The sequence below is a fragment of the Salmo salar genome, chromosome ssa02, assembly GCF_905237065.1.
Source record: "Salmo salar chromosome ssa02, Ssal_v3.1, whole genome shotgun sequence".
In the NCBI taxonomy this organism is placed as follows: Eukaryota; Metazoa; Chordata; class Actinopteri; order Salmoniformes; family Salmonidae; genus Salmo; species Salmo salar.
The window spans coordinates 81484988-81497175 of NC_059443.1; the positions used below are offsets into that span (position 1 = coordinate 81484988).

The following is a 12188-nucleotide window of genomic DNA, read 5'->3' on the forward strand; positions in this document are numbered from 1 at the left end:
ACATTCCGGCATCTCCTGGTTGGACTCTCCGCACAGTTAGACCTGTTGCCGCAGTAACCTTGTAGCGAGGGTTGGCCAGCTTGGATACGGGCACCGCGTCTTTATACCAGTCTATACGGGCCGAGGGGACTCCTACACACAGACATACGCACGCACGCACGCACGCACACGCACGCCACACACACACACACACACACACACACACACACACACACACACACACACACACACACACACACACACAGTTTATTGTGTATAATATGTATGCCAGTGTGTATTCAAATGAGTAGATAATAGTCCATAGAATATAGAGGTGGCAGGGCTACAGCAGGGTAAGGGTGGGGACAAGGGACACGCTGACTGAATTATCTTGCTGAAAAAAGCCAAGTAGATAATATTTAACTCTGACCTCCATGATTGACAGAGACAGATTCATATAGTTAGAACAATTTACAACTGACCCTCTCTCTTCTCTGGTCTCTCCAGTTGGAAGTGCCCTGTGAGTTTGAGCAAGACTGTGTGTGTGTGTGTGTGTGTGTGTGTGTGTGTGTGTGTGTGTGTGTGTGTGTGTGTGTGTGTGTGTGTGTGTGTGTGTGTGTGTGTGTGTGTGTGTGATATGAGGTAGTTAAAGTAATGTCCAATCATCAGCAGAGTTGTAATCAGTTCCTGACGAGAATCTGATTTTCCAGATGAGTTCCAGTCATTAACTCTCAAAAATACTGAAGCTTAATCAGCCTCAACAACCCAGCCCTACTCAGCCTTATAATGCTTTATACTGTACATTCAGCCTTATAATGCTTTATACGGTACATACAGCCCTATTCAGCCTTATAATCCTTTATACTGTACATACAGCCCTATTCAGCCTTATAATCCTTTATACTGTACATACAGCCCTACTCAGCCTTATAATGCTTTATACTGTACATTCAGCCTTATAATACTTTATAAGTTACATACAGCCCTATTCAGCCTTATAATCCTTTATACTGTACATACAGCCCTATTCAGCCTTATAATCCTTTATACTGTACATACAGCCCTACTCAGCCTTTTGATGCTTTATACTGTACATACAGCCCTATTCAGCCTTATAATGCTTTATACTGTACATACAGCCCTATTCAGCCTTATAATGCTTTATATTGTACATGCAGCCCTATTCAGCCTTATAATGCTTTATACTATACATGCAGCCCTATTCAGCCTTATAATGAACTCCATGTTGTTATGTGTCAGTATGGATGGATGGAACTCCATGTTGTTATGTGTCAGTATGTATAGATGGAACTCCATGTTGTTATGTGTCAGTATGTATAGATGGAACTCCATGTTGTTATGTGTCAGTATGGATGGATGGAACTCCATGTTGTTATGTGTCAGTATGTATAGATGGAACTCCATGTTGTTATGTGTCAGTATGGATGGATGGAACTCCATGTTGTTATGTGTCAGTATGTATAGATGGAACTCCATGTTGTTATGTGTCAGTATGTATAGATGGAACTCCATGTTGTTATGTGTCAGTATGTATAGATGGAACTCCATGTTGTTATGTGTCAGTATGTATAGATGGAACTCCATGTTGTTATGTGTCAGTATGTATAGATGGAACTCCATGTTGTTATGTGTCAGTATGTATAGATGGAACTCCATGTTGTTATGTGTCAGTATGTATAGATGGAACTCCATGTTGTTATGTGTCAGTATGTATAGATGGAACTCCAGGAAACAGATGCAGAAATCCAAACACATAACCTACAACATCCCAACAAAACACTAACTGATTTGGTGTGTGTGTTGAGTGTGGCTCGTAGCTCATTGATATCGCCACACGCACGCACGCACGCACGCACGCACACACACACACACACACACACACACACACACACACACACACACACACACACACACACACACACACACACACACACACACACACACACACACACACACACACACACACACACACCTCTCCAACAGCTGAGCCTCTCTTTCAGTTCAAGGAGGGGGATCATTATGGATTGAGCTGTTGACGGGGCAGCCTTGTCTTTAAGCTGTCCCCATAATGTATACTTTGGATAGCAGTACTTTTGTTTTGCTTCCGGATTCACTATGTAAATAAACACCCTTTCACAGAAGTACTTTTTATTTGAGAGAGGTTAGGTTTTTCAGTTTAGCCTTCTGACATATGGTGGCAGCGGTGGGATGGCGCACCACAAATCAGTGAATTCCAAAAAGAGATGTAAAGGAATGCGTACAGGATCCCGTTCTCAGCAGCAGCATCAACTGTCAGAAAAGGTACCTAAAATTGAAACAGGATGGAATACCATGGAATTGTCTGGGGAAGAAGAGGTTAATTATGAGAAACTAGGGGCTCGACCAAGGGGCCTAACACAACCAGCACCGCTGGAGCTACCGGTTGAACCAGCAGATGCAGCCATAAAAGACCAGCTGACTGAAGGAGCAGCTGGGGGACCAGAGGACAATGAAAACTACCTGTTGAGGTTTGAGCAAATGGCCAAGATGTGGCGGTGGCCGGAGGTAGAGTGGGCCTGCAGGCTTGTCCCATTGCTCACAGGCAAGGTCTTAGAGGCTTACACAGCAATGGATGAGGGGTTGTCCAATGTCTACAAGGGCTTGAAGGAAGCGCTGCTGGTGAAGTTCGACATCTCCCCGGAGACCTACCGTCAACGCTTCAGAGCTGCATCGATGTCATCGGGTGAGTCGCCGACAGAGACGTACCACTGCCTCAAGGGCCTCTACCGACGATGGGTTCGACCGGAGGAGAAGACACAGGACGAGATCGGTGAGGTCGTCATCCTCGAGCAACTTCTACAAGTTCTCCCACACGACATTTTAACCTGGGTCCGAGAGCACGAGCCCAAGGATGGGCTTATGGGGGCCAAGCTTGCACTGCAGTACCTTAATGCACATAAAGGGGGCCCACCACAACCTGCAGCACCCGCTCCAAGGAGTTTCAAAGACACAAGGGACACCAGAGACGCCAGAGATGATGAAGGTAACTCTGGGGAGTATGTGTCTGGGAGGAGGGAGGTAAGGGATCATGCAGTTCGCTCTGATAGGAGGGGTTTGACCTGTTTTTATTGCCGCCAGCAGGGGCACAAAGCTTCATTGTGTCCACTACATAAATCCAAGCTCTCAGGTTAGTGTTATGTGCCCAGAGAGGGGGATGGTGTTCAGAATAGACAGAGTGGGGAAGGGTCAGTCTTGGTATCTGCAAAAGTGAATGGTAAAAGACTGATCAGAAAATGTAATGTACATGTTAATGACCTTGATTATGGTCACTGGACACTGATCCAATGTGTCCACGGTGACCAGTTGCAGCAGCCAACAGATGAGCTCACAGTTGAGATTCAGGGTCAGAAATACCTCCTTAAAGTTGTGGTAATGGAGAAGCTACCTTTTGAGATGATTTTGGGGAGTGATGTGCCTGTACTCTCTGATCTGTTGGGAAGTGTGGGGAGTCAGCTATATGAGCAATCAGTTTGCCAGCATGATGTTCACGTGTCATGCTCAGTTGTCACTCGTGCCCAGGTCAAAGCTGGTTTACAACCTCTGCCTGACTTGTGTGATAGTCTGTGCGAGGGGGGGAACCAAAGGGCCCAGAAAGTCACGCCGCCAGCGGCGTCTTGAGAAGTATGTGGGAACCCCTGTACCTGTTGCTGATGTGTCTGGGTTAGAGGTGCAATGGGAAGTTCCACAAAATTTTGCTACACTGCAGAAGTCTGACGCAACCTTGAAAGGTTTGTTTGACAAGGCCTTAGCTGGGGACAGCCAATCTTCATGTGGGGGGGATTTACACAGTAGACAACCACATACTCTACCTTGGGTCAGAAGCAGACATCAGGAAGTTAGTGGTGCAATCTACATGTAGACCACTTGTTCTCAACCTTGCACATACAGTTCCATGGGCAGGCCATCTAGGGCAACATAAGACCTATCTTAGGCTCCCGTTTCTTTTGGCCCTCCATGTATACTGATGTACAAATATACTGCAAAACATGCCCCACATGGCAGAAAACCAGTGCTGTCTGTAGGTCTGACCGGGCTTCTCTATGTTCACTGCCAGTTATCGCTACCCCATTCAAGAGAATTGCAATGGACATTGTTGGACCCTTGGAGAAGAGTAGCGCAGGTTACGAGTATATACTGGTGATCTGTGACTATTCCACCCGGTTCCCAGAAGCCTTCCCACTCCGTTCCATAACCACTCCAAAAATAATCAGTGCTCTTGTTCAGCTCTTCTCTCGTGTAGGAATCCCAGATGAAATCCTGACGGACCAAGGGACAAACTTCACTTTGTGACTGATGGTTCAACTCCACCAACAGCTGGGCATTAAAGGCTTGAGAACCACTCCCTACCATCCCCAAACGCATTGGCTCATAGAGAGGTTCAATCAAACGCACAAGAACATGCTGAGGAAGTGTGTGGCCGACACTGGTAAAGACTGGGATAAGTGGTTATCCTTTCTGCTTTTTGCTTACAGGGAGGTGCCTCAGGCATCGACAGGTTTCTCGCCATTTGAACTCCTCTATGGGTGGCCAGTACAGGGACCACTGGACCCGCTGAAGAAGTGCTGGGAAAGTCCCCCAGTAGTTACCTCAGGACAGGGGATTGTCCAGTACGTCCTCCGGATGCGAGACTGGCTGGAGCGGTACCGAGAGGAAGCTAGGGTAAACCTTCAGCAAGCCGAGAAGACCCAGAAGAGAGGGTATTACCAGCACGCTTGCCACAGAGAGTTTGAGCCAGGACAGAAAGTCCTGCTCCTCCTTCCCTCGTCTACCAGCAAGCTCCTTGCGCAGTGGCAAGGGCCATACCTAATCGGGAGGAAGATGGGCCCGGTGACCAACGAGGTGCTGCACCCGGACAAGGGAAAGGAGAAGCAAACCTACCATGTGAACCTTCTCAAGGCCTGGGAGGAGAGAGAGGAAGTCTCCAAGGGGAAGTCCTTTCTGGTCCGCAGAGTAGAAGAAGAGGATGAGTCGGAGGGGGTCACAGAGGCATGGAAAGGATGAGCGGAGGTCATACTGGCTCACCTGGAAGAAGACAAGCAAGATGAGCTGAAGCAGCTGTTTGGCATGTATCCGGCCCTCTTCAGTCAGAGACCAGAAAGAACCAAAGTCCTGGAACATGTCATCCGTTTGAAGCCTGGCCAGAACCCTGTCTGCCAGCATCCTTACCGTGTGCCTGAGAGGCTGGTGGTAGCCCTCAAGGATAGAGATGGATGTTGTCGAGCCGTCTTCAAGTGAATGGAGCAGCCCCATTGTCATTGTCCCAAAGAAAGATGGCTCTTTGCGCGTCTGCATGGACTTCCATAAGGTGAATGCCATCTCACAGTTTGATGCCTACCCCATGCCCAGCATTGACGACTTGCTGGAGAGAATAGGGAGAGCTCATTACATTACCACATTGGATCTCTGCAAAGGGTACTGGCAGGTGCCCCTGGACGAACAATCCAAGGCCTACACTGCCTTCCGGATGCCGATGGGCCTGTTCCAGTTCAAGGTTATGCCGTTTGGCCTTCATGGGGCCCCTGCGACTTTCCAGAGGCTGATGGACAAGGTCCTCCAGGACTGTGACGATTGCTGTGCTGCTTACTTGGACGACGTGGTGATCTACAGCCACTCCTGGGAGGAGCACATACAGCATCTTAGCAGAGTCCTGGGGAAGATCCATGATGCAGGCCTCACGCTTAACCTCCTGAAGTGTGAGTGGGCAAAACAGGAGACAAAGTACCTGGGTTACCAGCTGGGTAAGGGTGAAGTTCGGCCTCAGGTGGACAAAGTGGAGTCCATCAGGAACAGCCCTCAACCCAGAACCAAGAAACAGGTGAAGTCCTTCCTAGGTCTGGCAGGGTAGTACCGGAGATTCATTCCGCAGTTCTCAACCATCGCTGTCCCTCTGACCAACCTCACTTCAAAGGTGGCCAGCAACCCTGTGAAGTGGACTGAGGAGAGTGAGGAAGCTTTCATGATGCTGAAAAAAACGCCTGTGCTCATTCCCTGTTTTCCAGAGCCCTGATTTTCAGAAGAGGTTTCTCGTACAGGTGGACGCTTCGGCTGTGGGAATTGGAGCTGTACTGGCCCACATGGAGCCAGGAGAAGAGCTCCCCGTGCTGTACCTGAGTCGGAAGCTGTTGCCCAGGGAAACTAGGTATTCAACAATCGAGAAGGAGTGCCTGGCTATAAAGTGGGCACTAGATAGCCTCCGTTACTACCTTCTTGGGAGGGAATTTGACCTGCACACGGTCCACAGAGCCCTGACCTGGATCCAGACCATGAAGGACTGGAATTCTTCTGTGACCAGGTGGTATCTGGAGCTCCAGCCCCTCAGGTTCTGTGTCCGTCACAAGGCAGGAAAAGAAAACGTCACGGCGGACTACCTATCCCGGCTCCTGAACCTGGTCGCTTCAGGAGAGGAGGAAGGTAATGTGACGGAGAAGTCCATCACTGGCCGCGGGCAGCGCTTGGTATACTAACACACACACACACACTCAGCGCGCCTCCCTGCTCCGTTATCAGCTCCGTTAACAATGTGGGTCGACACACCAGTTAACGTTCCTATCTTAGTACATACATTTCACACTTTATTCTTACCTCCCGTCAGTAACAGTTTATGGTATAAAGAATATACATACAAGTGTTCATGTTTAATTTAAGCAACGTTTATTGTACTTATCAATGTTATGGATGAGCATGTTGTTTGTTTGGTTCTGTTCCTCTCTCTCCATCTCTGTAGCTTCCGGGTATGCTGGGATAAGGACCAGAGCTACGGTAATCGGGCTGGCTTTGTAGTGCCTGTCCCGAATGGTTGGTTCGTGTGAATGGGCATAGTGGAAGACTCCATGTTAGTAGGGAAGGGATTTTGTATGGAACCCCAGGAAACAGATGGAGTGTTGGGTGGGGCTCATAGCTCATTGATATCGCCACACACACACACACACACACACACACACACACACACACACAGTGATTCCTTACCCTTGGCCTGACAGTGTAAGTCGACGTTCCTGTCCACCGCTGCTACAGTCTTCAGTCTGGGTTCAGCAGTGAAGTATGGAGGCTCTGAAACACACACACACACACACACAGCAAGAGAAAATAGATAGTTAGAGCAATACTTCAATGTCATTACCAGTCAGAGAGAGAGAGAGAGAGAGAGAGAGAGAGAGAGAGAGAGAGAGAGAGAGAGAGAGAGAGAGAGAGAGGGAGATGGAGAGAGATAGAGATTTCTCTCCCTCCTTCCTCTGCCCTCTCTCTCTCCCTCTCTTCTTTATCTCTCCATTCTGTGTTCCTCTAGAAGTCGACAGAGAGAATCTCCACCAGCTGAGAGCAACAGCCACAACAGACCAGCGGGTCCAGAACAGTGTTCTGTTGTTGTTCATATTGTTAATACTCCTAGCGGGGGATTGGACTGAAGTATGACTCTTCACTCAGCACACAGACAACGACGACACACACAAACACTCCTCCTCCCGTGTGTGTGTGTCGAACCTGCTGTACCTTGTGGACAAGACAACGAGGAGAGCGAGAGAGACACTTGGCATGACACTGATAAAAACAGAAACATTCATCTCCGTCACACACTAACACACACAGCGTGCACAGAACAGCAGCAAACGGTGGGTCGGTTAGGAGGGGAGACAGGTTTGTGCTTAGAGTTTTAATACATGCTGTCTTTGTCTCTCTCTCTCTCTTTTTTTGTTTGTTCGTCTCTATGTGATTTAGTAACACTTGTTCATTGTTTGGAAGGGCAGATGTACACATTCACACACCCTTTCCCTACGTGCCATCACACTCACACACAAACACAAAACACACACCATCTTAACCTACACCAGTTCTCTGGTCAAAAGATAGAGATAGAGAGAGAATAGAGAAAGAGAATGGAGAGAGAGAGAGAATAGAGAGAATAGAGAGAGAAGAGAGAGAATAGAGAGATGGAGTATAAATATGCACTAGCGTACTTCTGAGAGTACGCTATCCAACCTCTCTCTCTCTCTCGCTCTCTCTCTCAGCAATCATGAAGCATCAAAAGCTATTGAGTAACCCAGCAAAAAGAAGTTTATCTTCATCAATCACCTTGTGTGTGTTTACCATACCGACACACACACCAACACACACACACACACACACACACACACACACACACACACACACACAAATACACACACATATACACACGTACAGAGGAGGCGTGGGCTGTGTCTGTTTGAGGTGCGTTATATGTGGAGAGTGTAAGTGTGTGTGTGCTTATTGATTGTTGACTCTGGAAACAAAATCATTTCATCTGAGACTGAAAACATTTGTTCTGTTCTGAGAAAGGAACCATGGTGAATGTGTTATAACAGAAAGGAACCATGGTGAATGTGTTATAACAGAAAGGAACCATGGTGAATGTGTTATAACAGAAAGGAACCATGGTGAATGTGTTATAACAGAAAGGAACCATGGTGAATGTGTAATAACAGAAAGGAACCATGGTGAATGTGTTATAACAGAAAGGAACCATGGTGAATGTGTTATAACAGAAAGGAACCATGGTGAATGTGTTATAACAGAAAGGAACCATGGTGAATGTGTTATAACAGAAAGGAACCATGGTGAATGTGTAATAACAGAAAGGAACCATGGTGAATGTGTTATAACAGAAAGGAACCATGGTGAATGTGACAGAAAGGAACCATGGTGAATGTGTAATAACAGAAAGGAACCATGGTGAATGTGTAATAACAGAAAGGAACCATGGTGAATGTGTTATAACAGAAAGGAACCATGGTGAATGTGTAATAACAGAAAGGAACCATGGTGAATGTGTAATAACAGAAAGGAACCATGGTGAATGTGACAGAAAGGAACCATGGTGAATGTGTTATAACAGAAAGGAACCATGGTGAATGTGACAGAAAGGAACCATGGTGAATGTGTTATAACAGAAAGGAACCATGGTGAATGTGACAGAAAGGAACCATGGTGAATGTGTTATAACAGAAAGGAACCATGGTGAATGTGTTATAACAGAAAGGAACCATGGTGAATGTGTTATAACAGAAAGGAACCATGGTGAATGTGTAATAACAGAAAGGAACCATGGTGAATGTGTAATAACAGAAAGGAACCATGGTGAATGTGTTATAACAGAAAGGAACCATGGTGAATGTGTTATAACAGAAAGGAACCATGGTGAATGTGTTATAACAGAAAGGAACCATGGTGAATGTGTAATAACAGAAAGGAACCATGGTGAATGTGTAATAACAGAAAGGAACCATGGTGAATGTGTTATAACAGAAAGGAACCGTGGTGAATGTGACAGAAAGGAACCATGGTGAATGTGTTATAACAGAAAGGAACCATGGTGAATGTGACAGAAAGGAACCATGGTGAATGTGTTATAACAGAAAGGAACCATGGTGAATGTGTTATAACAGAAAGGAACCATGGTGAATGTGTTATAACAGAAAGGAACCATGGTGAATGTGTTATAACAGAAAGGAACCATGGTGAATGTGTAATAACAGAAAGGAACCGTGGTGAATGTGACAGAAAGGAACCATGGTGAATGTGTTATAACAGAAAGGAACCATGGTGAATGTGTTATAACAGAAAGGAACCATGGTGAATGTGACAGAAAGGAACCATGGTGAATGTGTAATAACAGAAAGGAACCGTGGTGAATGTGACAGAAAGGAACCATGGTGAATGTGACAGAAAGGAACCATGGTGAATGTGTAATAACAGAAAGGAACCATGGTGAATGTGTAATACAGAAAGGAACCATGGTGAATGTGTTATAACAGAAAGGACCCATGGTGAATGTGTAATAACAGAAAGGAACCATGGTGAATGTGTTATAACAGAAAGGAACCATGGTGAATGTGTAATAACAGAAAGGAACCATGGTGAATGTGTAATAACAGAAAGGAACCATGGTGAATGTGTTATAACAGAAAGGAACCATGGTGAATGTGTTATAACAGAAAGGAACCATGGTGAATGTGTAATAACAGAAAGGAACCATGGTGAATGTGTTATAACAGAAAGGAACCATGGTGAATGTGTAATAACAGAAAGGAACCATGGTGAATGTGTAATAACAGAAAGGAACCATGGTGAATGTGTTATAACAGAAAGGAACCATGGTGAATGTGTTATAACAGAAAGGAACCATGGTGAATGTGTTATAACAGAAAGGAACCATGGTGAATGTGTTATAACAGAAAGGAACCATGGTGAATGTGTAATAACAGAAAGGAACCATGGTGAATGTGTAATAACAGAAAGGAACCATGGTGAATGTGACAGAAAGGAACCATGGTGAATGTGTTATAACAGAAAGGAACCATGGTGAATGTGACAGAAAGGAACCATGGTGAATGTGTTATAACAGAAAGGAACCATGGTGAATGTGTAATAACAGAAAGGAACCATGGTGAATGTGTTATAACAGAAAGGAACCATGGTGAATGTGTAATAACAGAAAGGAACCATGGTGAATGTGTTATAACAGAAAGGAACCATGGTGAATGTGACAGAAAGGAACCATGGTGAATGTGTTATAACAGAAAGGAACCATGGTGAATGTGTAATAACAGAAAGGAACCATGGTGAATGTGTTATAACAGAAAGGAACCATGGTGAATGTGTAATAACAGAAAGGAACCATGGTGAATGTGTTATAACAGAAAGGAACCATGGTGAATGTGTTATAACAGAAAGGAACCATGGTGAATGTGTAATAACAGAAAGGAACCATGGTGAATGTGTAATAACAGAAAGGAACCATGGTGAATGTGTAATAACAGAAAGGAACCATGGTGAATGTGTTATAACAGAAAGGAACCATGGTGAATGTGTTATAACAGAAAGGAACCATGGTGAATGTGTAATAACAGAAAGGAACCATGGTGAATGTGTAATAACAGAAAGGAACCATGGTGAATGTGTAATACAGAAAGGAACCATGGTGAATGTGTTATAACAGAAAGGAACCATGGTGAATGTGTTATAACAGAAAGGAACCATGGTGAATGTGTTATAACAGAAAGGAACCATGGTGAATGTGTAATAACAGAAAGGAACCATGGTGAATGTGTTATAACAGAAAGGAACCATGGTGAATGTGTTATAACAGAAAGGAACCATGGTGAATGTGTTATAACAGAAAGGAACCATGGTGAATGTGTTATAACAGAAAGGAACCATGGTGAATGTGTTATAACAGAAAGGAACCATGGTGAATGTGTTATAACAGAAAGGAACCATGGTGAATGTGTTATAACAGAATGGAACCATGATGAATGTGTAATAACAGAAAGGAATGTGTGTGTGTTTAAGTGTATGTAATATTATAAAAGGAAGTGTGGGTCCATCGAGAGCATCCTGACTGGTAGCATCTCAACCTGGTATCGCAACTGCTCGACCTCCGACCGCAGTACAGTGAGGTGTGTTTTGTTCCAAGCACAGTGAGGTGTATTGTACCCAGTACAGTGAGGTGTGTTTTGTTCCAAGTACAGTGAGGTGTGTTGTACCCAGTACAGTGAGGTGTGTTTTGTACCAACTACAATGAGGTGTGTTTTGTACCCAGTCAGGGGCGGAAATCCCGGGGGGATATGATTTGTCCCCCAAAAATATGATTTGTCCCCCCCAATATATCACTGAAACATAACTATGTAATTTAAATAATATTAATAATACGCAATGAAAGCAATTGTGCTGATTATAGACACTTAATAGCGCGTTTTTAAGTTTCAAAAGATTGCGACCCCCCCACCCTTTGCCTCACAATGGTTTGATCCACTGCCAGTTCCCTGGCAAGGTAACAGAGGGGTCGTATCTACTGTCTGAAAGGCACTCAATGAACGTAACTGACATGAGGTTAATCCAGTCAATCGCGCACACACACTAGCTGAATATACAGAGCTAGCGCGCAAATATTAACTATTAAGCTAGCTAGTACCTATTCCATTTATGTGGCCTCGTCAAAGATGGAATCTTTGCTATCGTCAATTTATTCCAAGATCAGCATGCAGATGATGTAAGTTAGTGCTTCAAAGTCCCTGTGATAAGGTTAGCGATAAACTGAAGTCCAAATTGAACAGAACTACACTCTCTTCTACCATTGTCTTAAATATATTTAATGGTCTCGTTGCAAAAGCTAAATT

General features: G+C 45.0%; 1 protein-coding gene across 2 annotated transcripts in view; it reads right to left on the bottom strand.

Moving 5' to 3' along the window:
- LOC106594732 (protein sidekick-1) overlaps positions 1–12188 on the bottom strand; it is a 438074-nt gene that overhangs the window by 145352 nt on the left and 280534 nt on the right. For both annotated transcript variants that reach the window (XM_045713026.1, XM_045713027.1), the window contains exons 8-9: positions 7006–7089; positions 1–132 (exon numbers count right to left, since the gene is read on the bottom strand). The exon at positions 1–132 is cut by the window's left edge and continues 63 nt beyond it. In XM_045713026.1, the coding sequence (XP_045568982.1) occupies positions 1–132; positions 7006–7089 (216 nt within the window). The remainder of the gene's footprint in view (positions 133–7005; positions 7090–12188) is intronic.